Below are 18,505 nucleotides of genomic sequence, written 5' to 3' on the forward strand. Positions count from 1 at the left end.
TCTATTCCCAGTGCTGTATCCTGGTAGCTTATTTATTTCATACATAGTTGTTTGTACCTCTTAATCCCCTACCCCTATCTTGCCCCTCCCCACATCCCTCTCCCCACCAGTAACCACTGATTTGTTCTCTGTATCTATGAGTCTGTTTCTGTTTTGTTATATTCATTCATTTTACTTTTTAGATTCCACATATAAGTGATGACATATAGTATTTGTCTTTTTCTGACTTATTTCACTAAACATAATAGGGAGTGGATATTTTAAATTGCTGAATTGAGACTAAAATGAACATAGGACTGAAAGACCGGAGAAGTCATGGAATGAGCTCCAGTTTTCAAGAGGCAAGAGAAAGACTAGCCCCACTCGGCAGGATTAAAGCGACAAATATAAAGTGGCTTCTATGATTACATCCCATGAGTGCAACATGCTCCAAGTACAAGTCTTAGTGGTTTCAGTGATCAGTTACCTAATCTGGGCTGGGTAGAGAAGGAAGAGTATCCAGGAAGGGTCTGATGGGAGAATATAATCACTGTGGTGTAGAGCCTCCAGGAGGCTATGGTGTGCATAACTGGTATAACATTTCTGAGATGAAACAATTCTGGGTGAGAACACAATCCGGAGTGTGATCCTGGGGGATTAGGTCACCAACGTGCTTTGAAGCTCAAGAGGTAAGGAAAGAGATTAAGGAACGTTAAAGCCAAATTGTTATATAGGTGCGGAATCTTTTGGGATTCTGTCATGGCTTGAGATGAAAAGGAAGGTGATGAACAGTAGAAACTAACACAACATTGTAACACAACTATACCCCAATAAAAAAAATTTTTTTTAAAAAGGAAGGTGATAATCCAGATCCCACTTGCTACCACTCTCTGAAAACTGTTCCTGTCAAGATCACCAGTAAGCTCCACAGCATCACATCCACTATAGACAATTCTCATTTCTCACTTACCAAACAGTAGTATTTGACATAACTGATCACTTCCTCATTCCTGACACACTTTCTCCACTTAGCTTCAAGGATCCCTCCCTCTCTAATTTTACTTCTCCTTCCTGGCCATGCCTTTTCATATTCTGCTGGATCCATCTTCGATTCTTAACCATTCAATGTTGGAGGACCTAGAGCTGAATCACAGGAACTTTTCTCTTTCCTGTCTCACCTCCTAAGAGATTTTACCCAATCATATGGCTTTAAATATTTCTATATAGTCCCAAATGTATATATCTAGCTCCAAAATCTCCCCAGACTCCACACTGCTTACTTGATATCTATGCTTAGATATCTGTCTAGTAGAGCTCTCAAATTTAACATGCCCAGAAACAAACGCCAAGCCATCATCTGCTCTCCATCTAAACTTGCTCTTCTCCAAATTTCCCTAGCTCAGTAAATGGCACCATGATCGCCCAGTTGTTTAGGCCAAAAAGTTTGGAGTCAGCTTCTATGCCTCTTTGTTTACATCCCATCTGCAAATCTTGTCAACTCAGCCTTCAGTTTATAGCACCAAACCCATCCAGTCTCCACCACCTCCACCTTAACCCAAACCATCATCACCGTCTCTCTGCTTCCACCCTTACCTTTCTGTAGTCTCTTCCCCACACAGCCTGAACAATCCATTTAAACATAAATCAGATTTACTTCTCTGCTCAAAGTCCCCACAATAGCTCCCACCCTTCTCAGATGAAATTCCAAATCCTTGACATGAGTTTTAAGGCCATGTGTCTGGCCATGTCCCAGAGTTTTTCTAAGGCTCTGTAAGGGTCATCTTAAACAGAGTTGTCTCTTCATGCTGGGGACTAAGTATTAAAAAAGTTATCACATATTGTTTCCAAGAAATGTCTCTGAAGGCACGCAATGTTCTTGAAAGATGTATTTCATCCTTTTTGCCCTTAGTTACATGAAAAATCTACCAGCCATGTACTATATACCCAGGGCTCTTTTCCAAACCCCACCCCATCCCACTGCCAAGGAAGCACTGCTTGAAGTCCTCCTTTGCCCTCAACGGTCAAGTCAAATGTCCCCTGTTTTGGAAGCCTTCTCTCTGTCTACTGCCGCCTAATCCATCCTCAGTCTTAATAGCCTACAGGGGGGGAAAAGTTCTCTCGTGTTTCCTCAGCTCTGTATTCATACATAGTGATTGAATGGGAATCTGTAAAACCTGTGTCTGCCTTGCATTTCTACCTTGTAAGGGACAAGTCTATTAACTCACACTTCAAAAAGATGTATATATACTATATTTCATCAATTCTAAGCCTCACTTTTCTTTATTTTACAGACTGAAATTGGGATGACTCCTAATGATATAATTAGAGAGCAAAGTTTATCAGCGATTTTTCTTTCTTGGTGGTATATAAAATGGCACCTTGAAATTGATACTATCTTACATTTGATTAAATACGGACTATAAATCCTACGCGTTTATGTTCCTCAGTCTTCACTAGCAAAATTTAATATATCATTCCATATGACGGTTAATTATTTTTGCTACATTAAACTTAAATATAAATTGAGTTGGGAATGGGCATAATTTCCTCACTTCCAAATTGCAGACTGCATCATACGTATGAAAACGCTCCAGAGACCGCAAAGCATTATACACATGATGGGTATTTTTTCACATTTAACGATTACTAGTTAATAGAAATGATCGACACTCTACGCGCCGACCTGACGGCTCCAAAGCCCTAAGGGTCGAATCTGGGTTAGATAGTTCGACTCACGCAGGTAAACGCGCCCCGCCCCCCCGAGCCGGTCCCTACTCGCTTTACAGGTACAGACTCAGGTGCAGGAGACAAACTCCGATTGGCCGAGGGACACGAGATGCCCACCCAAAAGCACCGTCCGAGCATGCGCGGTAAATTAGACGCAGGCGCGGTAAATTAGACGCAGGCGCGCTGCGCGCATGCCCGGTAGGCAGCGGCCGCAGCTTGGGCGCTCGCGCGGGGTCGCGAAGTGCCTGCTGCTCCGCTACCGTCAGGTATGAAGGGCTGGGGTCTTGCAGCTGCCTCCTCCTCGTTCCAGCGCCATGGAATGCCTGCGGAGCCTGGCCCAGCTCCAGCCCCGCGCGGTGAGGTTGCCCCGGCGCACCCTGTGCTCTTTGGCCTTGGGCTTGACCCCCGGGACTCGCCCCGTTGCCGCCTGCGGCCGCGCTGCCCAACTGCTCGGAAGGAGGTGGGCCGCGCCGCTGTACGGGCCCCGCCGGCTCCCCACGGCAGGTACTCCCCTCTCCGCCCCGCAGACCCGGGACGCCGGGCTTGCAGTGATCCCGGGGCCCCGACCCGACCGCCGGAGCCCACGTGGCTGTGGCTGCTCCGGCCTCGGCCTCCAGGTCCGCCCTTGGGCGCTCGGCTCTTGTCCCTTGCACAGGTCCGCGGGCCGAGCTGCGTCCCACCAGCCCCGAACGCGACTGAGCACTGCGCCTTGTGCCCAGCTAGAGCCCGACCCGACAGGCCTCTTGTCTTTCTCACCGCCCCGGCTGCAAATCTCCAGGCCTAAGTGCGCTTGTGAAAAGACTTTAAAGAGTTTCGCTCTTACCTGTCATCATAGTGCTGAAGCTAAGATCAGGCTTATCTACCTGAAATATTTTTTTTAAGTATTTTCCCTGTTTTCTGTCTCTTCCTTATGGACGGACACATTTATACCTTTTCCAGTTGCTCAGGTAAGGGGTGGGGACGCACCTAGAGGTGAGGCTGAAGACTTTGAAACTTAATGGGAAGAGTTCTTTTGAGAAAGATCTGACTTTTTTCCCCCCAAGTACTGTGTAACCAGATAGCCAGAAGGAGCCGGGGGATGGGGGGAGAGGGGTTGAAATTTGAGTTATTTTTTTTTCCCCTGAATGATAGAGCATGACGGTAATACATTGACATTTTCACAAATGTGACAGTGTGGGTGCTAATATTGCTGAGAAACAAAAGGCATTAAAATATATGGCTTCGCAAAAAACGTCCTCAAGTAAGTTTCTCAGTTGTACTCTCAAAATGCTCCCGAAGTAACTCACCATCTCCACCTTCTTCCTCATACCCATTAGGAGACTCTTTCCAAATTGGGTTACATTTCATATTCCCTTCTTTGTTTGGTAAATGCCTGGGAACCCAGGTTCAGCCCATCTAATGTTTTAGGGCAAAGCATTAGATGGTAACATTTTATCTAACTTGTGACTGATTAGCAAAAGCTGATGTGTAGCTCTTTAACCTTTATTCAGCTGACCCTCATAACATAGTTTGTAGTTTGTAGAAGGGAACCAACAAACCTCAGGTGGTAACAAATTACATGTCTTTAAATGTATGTAATAGGAAGGAATAAGATCAGAAGTGAGAATATATCTACACGTTCTGTAGATAGGAATTCTGTTCATTCCTCTTATGTTTAGTATTTTGAACAGTGTCCTTTGTCAGGCATTACATTTACTTGGTTATACTTGAGAGCTCACTTCAGTTTAAATCACATGTTTTAAATAGGTTTATTTTCAGATAAAGATTTGTCTTTATTCCAGTTCACTGCGGTCTCCATTCCAGTGCAGTAGGTTATTTCATAAGTATGTTCACTCTAAAGTATATGTGTGGAAAAGAAGTTAGTACATAGAAGTAAAATCAGTAGGTTTCATAATTTATAGGTCAAATAATCCTGATATTGGAATGCTGAAAGGTCACGTAGTTCTTGGAATGTATGTTTTCTAAACTGTACCAATGTAACTTGCATGAAGAGCCTTTCTAAACTAGGCAAAAAAGAATGGACATTTTATTTTAATCTCAGAACATTGTTATACACTTGTTCATCCTACTATAAGATATCAATAATACTTAGAAAGGAAAAGCGGTGACTGGAATCCATAGATTATTCTAATGCCTCACCTAAGCTATTCATTCATTGCCAAACGTAACATTATCACCTACAAATATTAACAAGAGTGTTTCTTATTTTCCCTCTAGGAAAAAGATTCAAAACATAGTAAAATAGGCTGAAGACCTCCACATACTGTGAGAATTGTATCTTAGCTGCATGTGAAAACCAATCATATGATCACAAGGAATTCTCTGATTCGTTTTTCAGGTGAAATTCACCGGTTTAGAACTTCTGATGTCTCTCAAGCCACTTTAGCCAGTGTAGCCCCGATGTTTACTGTGGTGAGTATATGTGGTCCGTTTGATGATATTACTTACTTTGTTTTATAATGAATCCTTATAAGTCATTGTCTTTTGCTTAGCCAGTGACCTGAGTACCAGCTAGGTTTGCTTCACAGCACTCTTGAAACTTTGCTAATGACTATAGAGCTCATCTTTTAATACTAGAACAGGTGGCTCAAATCACAATTCAGAGCTTCCTATTTGAATACTCAAGATTTCTCCAGAAATCTATTTAGAAATCCTTGAAGGCTGTTAATTACAAAACGGCTTGAACCTGTGCTATGCAACGTAATCTATGCAGAAGCATTTTGAGGGCAGCACAGTGTATTACCTGAGAGTACATGCTTTGAAGGGTCATGATCTCTGCAGCTTTCTCTTTTGTTCAGAAAAAAAATTGAATAAAATAACACAAATGATGTGTCTCACACACACACATATTTAGAGAGAGAAAAATAAAGTGCTTGCTCTGAGCCAGAGTTTCTAATTTCAGATCTCAACTCTGTCTCTTACTAACTGGATGGACTTGGACAAGTTATAACATCTCTGTGCCCTAGTTTTCTTATCTGTATACTGGGGGTAAAAGTACCCACCTTATAGAATTGTGAGATTTAAATTAACTCACATATGTAAAACTCTTAAAAATAATACCTCATGCATGGTAAGCATTCAGTGTATATTAGCCATTATATATCATCCTTATTATTTAGGCTTACTAACATAAGAACTTTTCTTTATCAACTATACAGAGCAAGATAACTTTTACACGTAGTTCTGGGGGTTATCACTCTTATTCACTGTTCTGGAAGAGTTAGCCAGTTTAATTAACAGTACAAAATCAGGTGTTAAATATTGAAAGAAGGTTCTTTGCAGGTGAAATCATTGTCTACCAAGAGCACTTAAAATCAGTTGATGCTATTTGAAATAATGTGAGTTATATTACAAGGTAAACACTTTTTTAAAAAAATCAGTTTGTATGATCTCATGGTTTTTTTAAATCAAAAAAATCCCATTAAGGAAAAAATATAAATATTGAGATGCAAAAATATTCACCATACATTGTTAAGTTGAAAGTGGAGGGGAGACTGCAAAGAAGTGTGTGTAGCATGAATATATTTAATAGGAAAAAGTCTGGAAGGACATTCAGTAAAATATTAGCATGGTTTTCTCTAAAATTTGTGACCAAATAGTTTTATTTATGTTTATTTTCAAATTTTCTGCAGCAGATGTATATATTTGTGAAATAAGTTTAAGGAGGAAAGCTAGTGTGTATTACACAAAACAAAGCTTCCCTTGATGTAAATTTCCCTTGAACTCTGATGTTTTATGATACTCATATATTCCAGTTGATCTTATCTTTGCTCATGAGAAGCAAGCTGAAATATATATTGTGAGGTTTTATTGTGTTACTAAACACAGCATGTGTATTTTCCATGGTAATAACCCAGGACTTGGACCTACAACTGTATCTTAGAGTGTGTCTTCCTGAAAATGCATATTTAATAGTAATTAATACAGCCCAGTACCTAGTGATTCATTAAATATTATTTGACATCTTCAAACTTGACTATGGACAAGAATTACAGGAAAACCTTCCCTCTGCTTTATAGGAAATAAGCACAATTTCTGCATTGTGTCCTCTTTTTAAACTATCAGAAGAGGTCTTTTTTGTAAACATTTATTGATTCTGCAACACCCACCAGAGAGACTTCATAGCCTCCCATAGATAATTAGATTCACAAGATAAGCCACACTTGGTCCCAGTCTGTTCAGAAGGATAAAGGATAGGAAGTGCAGAAGGGCAGCATTAGGTGTTTTCTCTTCAAAAGAAGTCCTTACAGCCATGCAGGGGCTCCTGTGGCCCCCTGTGTGACAGCTCAGGTGCGAGGAGAGGATATTCTCAAATGTGGGTGTGAGATCCACCTTGGCTTAGAATCCCCAGGCCCTCTAGTGCCAGTATCTTGTAACCATCCCAGAGACACATCCAGGGCTCCCACAAGGAGCATAGTCAGTTACAAGAACCACTACACTCGGGAAAGGCAGAACCATGGCTTCCCAACAGGTGTCTGTAGTCTGTTCTTAGTCTTTCCAGTCCAGAGCAGTCTGTCTACCAGTCATTGGACACTTTTGCCATAAGCGTTGTTGCCTAGTAACACAACTGACACTCCTTTATCAGATCTCCCGGGGAACCAAGTTAGAAAGTTAATCCAAGGTCAGATTTGTCCTATCAAAGGGAAAGGGAATTTTTTTTTTGACCCTTAACTCATAACTGAATTTAACTTAAGGGCAGTTATAGTTTTTATCTGTATTTCAGTATTTGGGAGGATTATAATACCATATGATATGATACCATAAATAGTGTACTGATTTGGGAGAAAATAATATTTTATTATCTCTCTCCAGACAAAATTTGACAAAGGGGGAAAGGTTACTTCTTTTGGTGAGTATCTGTAATTTTCTTTTAAATCACTCATCAGTGAATGAGTGAACCCACTGGAAGTCAAGAAATTATAATATTTTGAGTAGAATATTCTTTGCATATATGGATGTGTTGAAGGAGATCTTTTTCAGCATTTGCCCATCTGTCCTAATTGGAACTGGCAACACCTGACCTGTGTTGTTGTTGTGTCAGGAGACACTTTCACTCTAACAGGATGTTAAGAGCGTAGGCTGGTGTGCAGCTGAGAGAGAAACACTCTTCTCCCTTTTGTTTCTCTTCATTAGTCTCCCTTTCACTGCCCCGGTCCTCATGTCCCTCTCCTCCTGTACCATGTTGAAGGCAGAGAATCACATAATACCACTGTTATTGCAGTAGCACTGGGTGACAGCAGACAGAAGGGACAGGGCACTGGATGGCAGTCAGATGGAACTCTGCCAGTGATGGCTCTTATGGACGGTTACTTTTTTAAATGAAGCCAAGCATTACTTTACTGTGACCTCAGGTGCAGGTTTCAGATCTCCCATGTCCTTCCCACCCCGTGGTCCTGTTCCTGCTGTTGCTAAGATCCTAGTGGAGTATTTTGGGCGTTTTTTGGCTCGGCATCTCCTTCGAAAGGTTGTTCTACTTAGAGCTCTGTCACAGGTGTGGCTTGATACTACAAGAATAGATGCTACTACTACCAGCATCATTTCTTGAGTTTCTTCATCTGTTTTGCTTTCTCTTAGGTAATAAATTTAGTTCTTGGGTAGGAGAATCTAGTGTGAGAACTGATTTTATTTTCTCACTTTGTATTAGTCCAAGAACAAAGAAAATTGAACTTGTCTGTTCATAGATTTAAAATGCTGAAGTTGATAATGTAGTAAGGAAAAAATAGAAAATAGAACTGTAGTTCTATACAGTTCATATTTAAAAATCCATGAATCTAGAGCTAGAAATTGATACTGTAAATTCCAATGATGTATAGCTATGGTTTTTATATTGGTCCCAAGGGGCTTTTCTAAGTACAGAGAAATTTTATGAAGTATGGTTAAAAGGAGAAAAGAAAATTTAGTTTGACCAGATTTAGCCTGAGTATGTTTTTGAGGTAGAAATGGGTATTAAAAAGACCCAGTTTAGCTCTCGTTTCTGGTAGTAATAGAAGATTATCTTGGTGGTGGGAGGGGTACACTGATATAAAAATCTAAACTTTTCGGTTTATTGGTTTACCCACTCTTTTTATTGAACATGTTTCTTTTATAGAAAAGAAGAAAACTGACTTATATCAAGAATTAGGTCTTCAAGCCAGAGATTTGAGGTTTCAGCATTTAATGAGCATCACAAGCAGAAACAATAGGATTATCATGAGAATGGAGGTAAAGGATTTTATTTCATATACATTTCTCCACTGCAGTCTTATAAAAGTTCCTATCTTGATCAATAACTAGGTTAAAAGTAATTTTGTAATAAAAATAGCTATGTGAAACATAGAATATTTTATAATATAACATGTTAAGAGTAAAACTCATTTTACATGGATTATATACACATACTCAGCAGGCATAGCACTGCTCTATTTATGATGGAAAAGATCTGACTTTGGTCTCCATTCTCACTGTTTGAATTTAGTCTCTAGTTTCTGAAATAAGAGAAAGAATCTTGATTTATAATAGACATTTTCAGTTGTATACAGTTATGTGTAATTGTAGTGTAACTTCAGCTACTAAAAATATATTCTGGTTTTCCAAATAGCCTAAGACTATCGTTTAAAGTTTATCATCTTAATTTAAATTTTTATTTTTATGGAAAGCTTTAAGTTATTTCGGTGGGCTAACGTTTAAGGTTTGGAAATAGATGAGGGGACGCAGGTCTCAATGGTATCGGCCCTGCAGTGGACATGAGACTTGCTTTCTTCAAAAAGTCTTTGATGGCAGGTTTTTGTCAATTTATCTAGAATTAATTTTTTAAAAAATTAAAAAGGGAAGCAGTGTTTTCCCAAGTGATTTTTCTCCAAAACACATTCTTCGCTTTTATTATCAATAGCTAGCACCCTTCAAAACAGTACCTCTTTAATGAAGAGATAGAGAAGTATGTGATAAAGCAAATTTAGCAAAATGTTAATTGTATCATCGAATTGGTATGTGTATAGGTATTCACTGTGTAATTTTTCAACTTTTCTGAATAAAAATGTTCATATTATAGTTGACCCTTGAGCCACATGGGGGTCAGGGGCGCTGAACCTCCACACGGTCAAAAATCCACATATAATTTATAGCCACAGTTCTTCCATATCTGCTGTTGCACATCCTCAGATTCAACCAACCACAGATAGTGTAGTACTGTGGTATTTACTACTGAAAAAAATCTGCATGTAAGTGGACCCGCATGGTTCAAGCCAGTGTTGTTCAAGGGTCAGCTGTAAAATGGGGAAAATGTGAAAGAAAATTTTCTGGTTTTTATATCACTAATACAGTGGCCACAGGCTACTCTTCTGTGTTACTCTTCTGACAAAAAGATGTCAGTCTTTCTTTTTAGAATAAATTTTTAATTTCATAGTGTTCTAAATTAGAGCGCTAAGGATACATCTTATCTTTATCATTTTGAATTAGCTTAATGTGTCTTGGTGATATTTTAAAAAGGAAACTTTCCCATTTCAGCCAAACTAATCATGATTAAACTAAATCTTTTCTAAAAGTCTGCTGAATACCTGACTTTTAAGAAGACCTTATCTTGTTTCCTTTGTTCTCTATATTTCTCATGATTACCCTGGAAGTCCTAATAAATACATAATTTGTTTAATTCTAGTTCTGTTGAGGCTGAGTTAGAGGTATCAAGACTTGGATTTATTTTAGGCTTCCTCTCTTTAAAAAAAAAAAAAAAAGCCTTGACTTTTTTTGAAAAACCAAATGAACAGTGATTTGGTTTAGACTTAGTCCAAAATAGAGTATTAAATCCTATTTTATGAAGGTTATTTTTTCCCTACAACTCTACAACTTACATATGCGCGTGTGTGTGTACATATATATATATATTTTGTTTTGTTTTGTTTTTGTTTTCCCCAGTATTTGAAAGCTGTGATAACTCCAGAGTGTCTTCTGATACTAGATTATCGTAATTTAAATTTAGAGCAGTGGCTGTTCCGGGAGCTCCCTTCACAGTTGGCTGGAGAGGGTCAACTTGTCACATACCCTTTACCTTTTGAATTTAGAGCTATAGAAGCACTCCTGCAGTATCGGGTAAGCCTGTTTTTATTTATATTCTTGAATGTTTTCTGGTTTTACAGTGCTATTGAGGAGGAAGACACATTGGTATTGTTTTAATAGCATTTTCCCTAACCACACCCTCCCCCCAAATAAAAACATTTCTAAGGGTCTTATATGCAGAAAGTACTTAATTCTTAAACTTTATGACCCAAACAAATAGATGTAAAGTCTCTAGGTATGGTATACATAGAGTCTCTTTGACAGTCATGTTATGACATTCAGTGAAGCTCATTTCAGGTTGTCTATCCGTTGTTCAATTTTAATAAGTGTATTCAGGGATGCTAATTCAAAATACTTATCCTAAATATATAAATGAACATATCAAAAGGTTTTAACTGTACTCCATTTTATTCTCTAACTAAATTGTTGTGTAACTGCTTGCACATGATAAATATTATAGCACAAATCTTTCATCAAATCATTCTGCTAGTTTCCATATCATTCTTTGATTTGTTTGTGTGTGTAATCCTTTGTTTGAGCTAGCTAAATGATGCCTGTGTTTGAGACCTAGTTTGACATAGAAACCGTGTACAATTCTTCTTACGATTCCTCCTTTAAGTTGATAATCATTGAGTGTCTGGGGATCCTGTCAGGCTCTGAGCAAGGATGGTCACTGCTTTCCTGGCCCCGACAAATCTTTCATCATCTTTTCTTCCCCCTATTAGTCAGGATAGTACTGTTCAGGACCTGGCTACATGCAAGAGTCAGTGCCATGAGCATGCTAGCCAGAGTGGGAGAAGAAGAGGGGAGAGTAAAGGGGACATGAGGTGGGTGGGGGTTGTTGGAACCTGGCACCCTTCTTTGTCTGCCTTGCTCTACTGAGGGAGTAGGAGATGGGTCCGTTCCTTACTCAGGTTAATGAGGCAATAGCACCAGCTAGTGCCAGCCAATGAGATGGTGACTCGTTGAAGCCAGTTACTAAGCAGGGAAAAAATGGGAAGAAATGAAGGTATAAACAATGGTTGCTGGCAAGCTACACAGACTGACTAAGCTCTCAGCAGCTAATGCTGGGATGGACAGTATATGTTGGAATTAATTAATCTTACTGCTTAATTCAGCTGCTGTTAATGCTGTTTACCAACAGGTATGGAAGAATTTAATATTTTAAGAACTAGTATAGCTGTATCAATGTATATCTGCTGATTGATTCCTGCTGTGCCTATATTAACCCAAATAATAAATACACTTTTGACTTTTCAAGTTTATTTTGTAAAGTCTAAGGTATGTTTTGGTTTTCAAAAGAGCCTTGTTCATAGGAGTTTTGAACTGTATCCTATTTACAAAGAACATAGGTATTGTTTACCAGATGTAAAGTTTATGTTGTTGTTTTTTTTTTTTTTTTTTTTTGCGGGCCTCTCACCGTTGTGGCCTCTCCCGTTGCGGAGCACAGGCTCCAGATGCGCAGGCTCAGTGGCCATGGCTCACGGGCCCAGCCGCTCCACAGCACATGAGATCTTCCCAGACCGGGGCACGAACCCATGTCCCCTGCATCGGCAGGCGGACTCTCAACCACTGTGCCACCAGGGAAGCCCAAGTTTATGTTTTAACCAAAGAACGGCAGCTCTTCTTTTAATCAGTCCTCCATTCCTTTCATTATAAGTGTCTGGTGTCTGTAGGGGGAAGAGTCTTATGGGAGTTAATTCCCTGGCAACCAAATGGGAGCTTACTAACAACATTATGCATGGTTATCTTTTAACCTAGGAGATGTAGTTTTTAATCATCTGGGATGGGCATTCCAGCAGTGACCATGTTCTGAAATGTTACCAGCTTTCCTAGCTATTACAGATTTCTGTATTTAATCAGAGCATTCACTGACCCTGAGTATTCTAAAAAGATTGTTTTAATCCTTATGAAAGGTCATGTTGTTATCTAGATCAACACTCTTCAGGGGAAACTTAGCATTTTGCAACCATTGATCCTTGAGACATTGGAAGCTTTAGTGGATCCCAAACATTCTTCCATAGACAGAAGCAAACTGCACATCTTACTACAAAATGGCAAAAGGTAAATATGGGTGCTTTACCAACTTGGGAGTTAGACACAGATGTCTTAAACTTCTCTTTCAGTAGTCTTAACAGTGAAATGTTTAACGTATATTCAGGTCCAAAATTAGTGTAACTCTTAGCTGTTTTAAAAATACCAACTAGTCTTGCTAATGATAATGACATTTTTGACTTTGTGACTTACTCTCAGTACCTTCATTTCCATATTTGATTTTCACTGTCTTTCATAACTTTAAGAAAGTAGCCTAGGTAGGAAGTTGAGCTAAAGGGGGCACACAAACTAATGTTTATTGAAAAGCTATTTTGCATAAAATGCTGTATCAGTCTCTTTTATGTGTGTGATGTCATCTCATCCTGTCAGCAATCCTGTTGACATGGTCCTCATTTTGAAGATAAGAAAACTGAGGTCTAAGTGACTTGTCTAAACTTTAACAGCTACTAAATAGCAAATCTAGACTCAAATCCAATTTTCCTTCCCTTCAAGGTCCATGGGTTTTTTTGTTTATCATAATGCATTCCAGAATTTAAGGATAATATTTTAATTTATATTACAGACTGAATGAACATGCCCTCAGGATTTGTACCCCCTAAAAATCCATTCAGGAGTTAACAGTTAAAATTCCTGAATCAGTAGTTCTTTGTCTGAAAATATTAGGATGTTTTTATGAATTAAAAGTAAACAGTCTGTTCATCATCTGCCATGCTTATTAAGAGTAAAGATAAATTTCTGAGCCCAGAAGCTTAAATCACAGTGATTATATGTTTCTGAGATAAATAATACATGCTGAAAATTGTATCATTGGTTAATTTTACCACTTAATGTAGTTTTGGGATTGGGAATTGATTCTCAGAGTGCATAGTAAATATAAAAAAAATTTTTTTTTACAAATCAGTGTTTACCGTGAATTTATAAGTGGATCTACTTGATAAGACACCAAAAAGACACTGTTCTTGTAGGGAAATTATTTTTATAGGTTTATGTTATTGATCATTTCTATGCAACTACTCTTACAGCCTGTCAGAGTTAGAAACAGATATTAAAATCTTCAAAGAGTCCATTTTGGAGATCTTGGATGAAGAAGAGTTGCTGGAGGAGCTCTGTCTGACAAAGTGGAGCGACCCACAGGTCTTGTAAGCAGACAGTCATGCTTTGTTCGTTTCTCTCTTAGGATCAGTTGATGGTCTTTTTCAGGATGACTTTTTAGGGAGGACACAACGTTTTGCTGGGATAGAGGATGTAGGCACTTTTCCTCCCCATTTGTTTCACTGTTTCCTGTACCATACTGCATCTGATTGAATTTAATGAGGACTTACTAAGTGCACACTGTGTACACAACAATATGCTGGGCTTTGACTGTACATGCACCATTACCTTTATTTTCAAAGGACTGGTCACCAAAGTAACATACACATCTACCCAGATAACTTACCTGGAGAGTTCAGCGGGAGAGAGGAGGGAAAGGGTGTGGGGTGCAGGGAGGCGAGTAGAGACACTGGCACAGATTCTGTAAGTCTGGTTAATATAAAAACGCTCTCATCTTGTAAACCTTTTACCTCTTATGAATTTAGGAATCATTTACACTTCTTGTGCACACCCAAGTTTAAATGTTGACTTTTAAATACCCCAAATATTTCATTTTTGTACTTCGCAGATCAGTATCAGAGATTAATACAGACACCTTTGTAATGTGCATAGTTTCTGTAGTGTGTACAGATTTTTCAACATTTTGAGAAATTAGTTATCTATATTCTAATGAACGATTAAGATAAAAAGGGCTCTATAACGCTTGATACTATAGCAGCTAGATATAGTAGCAGAAACTTGATCACTCTTGTAACTCTTGCTTTCTTTGCTTCTTAGACAAATTTATCTCTAATATGCTTTATAAGTGTCTTTTACAGAGTGCTTCATTCCCACTTATCCTTCTTGGTAGGGAGGATAATTTACAATGTGTGCTAATTTCTGCTGTACAGCAAAGTGACTCAATTATACACATATATTTTTTTCCATTGTGGTTTATCCCAGGATGGATATAGTTCCCTGTGCTATACAGTAGGACCTTGTTGTTATCATTCTGTATGTAATAGTTTGCATCTGCTAACCCCAAATTCCCAGTCCTTCCCTCTCCCACCCCCTTCCGCCTTGGCAACTGTTTCATAGATAGGTTCATTTGTGCCATATTTTAGATTCCACATATAAGTGATACCATATGGTATTTGTCTTTCTCTTTCTGACTTCACTTAGTATAATCTCTAGTTGCATCCATATCATATGGTATTTGTCTTTCTCTTTCTGACTTCACTTAGTATAATCTCTAGTTGCATCCATGTTGCTGCAAATGGCATTATTTCATTCTTTTTATGGCTGAGTAGTACTCCATTGTGTGTGTGCCTGTGCGTGTGTGTGTGTGTGTGTGTGTATATATATATATATATATATATACACACACACCCCCCACATCTATTATCCATTCATCTGTTGATGGACATTTAGGTTGTTTCCATGTCTTGGCTATTGTGAATAGTGCTGCTGTGAACATAGAGGTGCATGTATCTTTTTGAATTATAGTTTTGTCCAGGTGTATATGCCCAGGACTGGGATTGCTGGATCGTATGGTAGTTCTATTTTTAATTTTCTGAGAAAACTCCATACTGTTTTCCATAGTGGCTGCACCAATTTACATTCCCACCAATAGTGTAGGAGGGTTCTCTTTTCTCCACACCCTCTCCAGCATTTGTTATTTGTAAAGTTTTTTTTGTTTGCTTGTTTGTTTTGCGGTACGTGGGCCTCTCACCGTTGTGGCCTCTCCCGTTGCGGAGCACAGGCTCTGGACGCACAGGCTCAGCGGCCATGGCTCACGGTCCTAGCCGCTCTGCGGCACATGGGATCCTCCCGGACCGGGGCACGAACCCGTGTCCCCTGCATCGGCAGGCGGACTCTCAACCACTGCGCCACCAGGGAAGCCCATTTGTAAAGTTTTTAATGATGGCCATTCTGACTGATGTGAGTTGGTACCTCATTGTAGTTTTGATTTGCATTTCTCTAATAATTAGTGATTTTGAGCATCTTTTCATGTGCCTACTGGCCATCTGTATGTCTTCTTTGGAGAAATGTCTGTTAAGATCTTCTGCCCATTTTTCGATTGGGTTGTGTTTTTGTTTCTGAGTTTTATGAGCAGTTTGTTTATTTGGGGAATTAAGTCTTTGTCAGTCTCATCATTTGGAAATACTTTCTCCCAATCCATAGGTTGTCTTTTCATTTTTTTAATGGTTTCCTTTGCTGTGCAAAAGCTTGTAAGTTTGATTAGGTCCCATTTGTTTATTCTTGGTTTTATTTCTATTGCCTTGGGAGACTGACCTAAGGAAACACTGGTACAATTTATGTCAAATAATGTTTTGCCTATGCTCTGTTCTAGGAGTTTTATGGTGTCGTGTCTTATGTTTAAGTCTTAAAGCCATTTTGAGTTTATTTTTCTGCATAGTGTGAGGGTTTGTTCTAACTTCATTGACTTAACATGCAGCTGTCCAATTTTCCCAGCACTACTTACTGAAGAGACTTTTTCCTGTTTATATTCTTGCCTCCTTTGTAGACGATGAACTGACCGTAGGTGTGTGGGTTTATTTCTGGGCTCTCAATTCTGTTCCATTGATCCATTGTTTTGCTTACTGTAGCTTTGTAGTATTGTCTGAAGTCTGGAAGAGTTATGCCTCCTGCTTTGTTTTTGTTTCCTCAGGATTGCTTTGGCAATTCTGGGTCTTTTATGGTTCCATATAAATTTTGGATTATTTGTTGTAATTCTGTGAAAAATGTCATGGGTAGTTTGATAGGGATCTCATTAAATTTGTAGATTGCTTTGGGTAGTATTGCCATTTTAACAACATTCTTCTAATCCAGGAGCATGGGATATCTTTCCATTTCTTTGAATCCTCTTTAATTTCCTTTATTAATGTTTTATAGTTCTCAACATGTAAGTCTTTCACCTCCTTGCTCAGGTTTATTCCTAGGGTTTTTTTGTTTGTTGGTGTGATTTTAAAAGGTATTGTTTTTTATATTCCCTTTCTGATATTTCATTGTTAGTGTAAAGAAATGCAACCAATTTCTAAATGTTAACCTTATATCCTGCTACTTTGCTGAACTCACTTATTAGATCTAGTAGTTTTTGTGTGGAGTCCTTAGGGTTTTCTATGTATATGGTATCATGTCATCTGCATATAGTGACAATTTTACCTCTTCCCTTCCAATTTGAATACCTTTTATTTCTTGTCTGACTGCTGTGGCTAGGAATTCCAATACTATGTTGAATAGAAGTGGTGAGGGTGGGCATCCTTGTCTTGTTCCAGATTTTAGTGGAAAGGCTTTCAACTTTTCACCATTGAGTATACTGTCTTTGGGATAATCGTAAATGGCTTTCACTATGTTTTTATCATGAATGGATTTTGAATTTTGTCAGGCTTTTTCTGCATTTTTAAAATTTTATTTATTTATTTATGACTGCGTTGGGTCTTCGTTTCTGTGAGAGGGCTTTCTCTATTTGCGGCAAGTTGGGGCCACTCTTCATCGCGGTGCACGGGCCTCTCACTATCGCGGCCTCTCTTGTTGCGGAGCACAGGCTCCAGACGCGCAGGCTCAGCAGTTGTGGCTCACGGGGCCAGTTGCTCCGCGGCATGTGGGATCTTCCCAGACCAGGGTTCGAATCCGTGCCCCGTGCATTGGCAGGCAGATTCTCAACCACTGCGCCACCAGGGAAGCCCTTTTTCTGCATCTTTTGATGATCATGTGGTTTTTTACTTTTATGTGATGTCTTACACTGATTGATGTGCATATGTTGAACCATCCTTGTGAACTTGGGATGAATCCTGCTTGGTTGTGGAGTATGATCTTTTTTATATGTTGTTGGATTCAGTTTGCTAATATTTTGTTGAGAATTTTTGCATCTATATTCATCAAAGATACTGGCCTGTGATTTTCTTTTTTGGTGGTATCTTTGGCTTTGGTATCAGGGTGATGGTGGCTTCATAGAATGTCTTTGGGAGTGTTCCCTCCTCCAGTCTTTTGTAAGAGTTTGAGAAGGATGCGTATACGTTCTTCTTTGTATGTTTGGTAGAATTCACCTGTGAAGCCATGTGGTCCTAGACTTTTGTTTGTAGGGAGTTTTGTTTTGTTTTTTCACAGATTGTATTTCACTTCTAGTGAATTGGTCTGTTCAAATTATCTACTTCTTCTTGATTCAGTTTTGGTGGGCTCTATGTTTCTAGAAAGTTGTCTCTTTCTTCTAAGTTGTCAAGTTTGTTGGCATATAATTGTTCATAGTATTCTCTTATGGGTTTTTCTATTTCTGTGGTATCGGTTGAGATTTCTCCTTTTTCATTTCTTAATTTGCTTATTTGGGTTCTCTCTTTTTTCTTCTTGGTGAGCCTGGCCAGAGGTTTATCAATTTTGTTTACCCCTTCAAAGAACCAGCTTTTGGTTTTATTGATGTTTCTTTCTATTTTTAATCTCAATTTATTTCCTCCCTGATCTTTATTATTTCCTTCCTTCTGCTGACTTTAGGTTTTAGTTTTTCTTCTTTTTCTAATTCTTTTAGGTGGTATGTTAGGTTGGTATGTTAGGTGGTATGTTAGGTTGTTGAGATGTTTTCTTGTTTTTTGAGGAAGGCCTGTATCGCTATGAACTTCCCTCTAAGAAGTGCTTTTGCTGTATCCCATAG

General features: G+C 39.0%; 1 protein-coding gene across 2 annotated transcripts in view; it reads left to right on the forward strand.

Annotated features, from left to right (window-relative positions):
- Positions 1-2,915: 2,915 nt before the first annotated feature.
- MRS2 (magnesium transporter MRS2) overlaps positions 2,916-18,505 on the forward strand; it is a 30,916-nt gene continuing 15,326 nt past the window's right edge. The window contains exons 1-7 of one of the 2 annotated variants that reach the window (XM_082662908.1): positions 2,916-3,210; positions 5,045-5,118; positions 7,519-7,555; positions 8,795-8,907; positions 10,594-10,767; positions 12,668-12,798; positions 13,812-13,928. In XM_082662908.1, coding sequence (XP_082519034.1) covers positions 3,021-3,210; positions 5,045-5,118; positions 7,519-7,555; positions 8,795-8,907; positions 10,594-10,767; positions 12,668-12,798; positions 13,812-13,928 — 836 coding nt within the window. In that variant the 5' untranslated portion in view covers positions 2,916-3,020. The remainder of the gene's footprint in view (positions 3,211-5,044; positions 5,119-7,518; positions 7,556-8,794; positions 8,908-10,593; positions 10,768-12,667; positions 12,799-13,811; positions 13,929-18,505) is intronic. The other variant, XM_082662909.1, reaches the window with a different exon arrangement.

Source organism: Grampus griseus (assembly GCF_964374135.1).
Source record: "Grampus griseus genome assembly, chromosome: 10".
NCBI classification, from domain to species: Eukaryota; Metazoa; Chordata; class Mammalia; order Artiodactyla; family Delphinidae; genus Grampus; species Grampus griseus.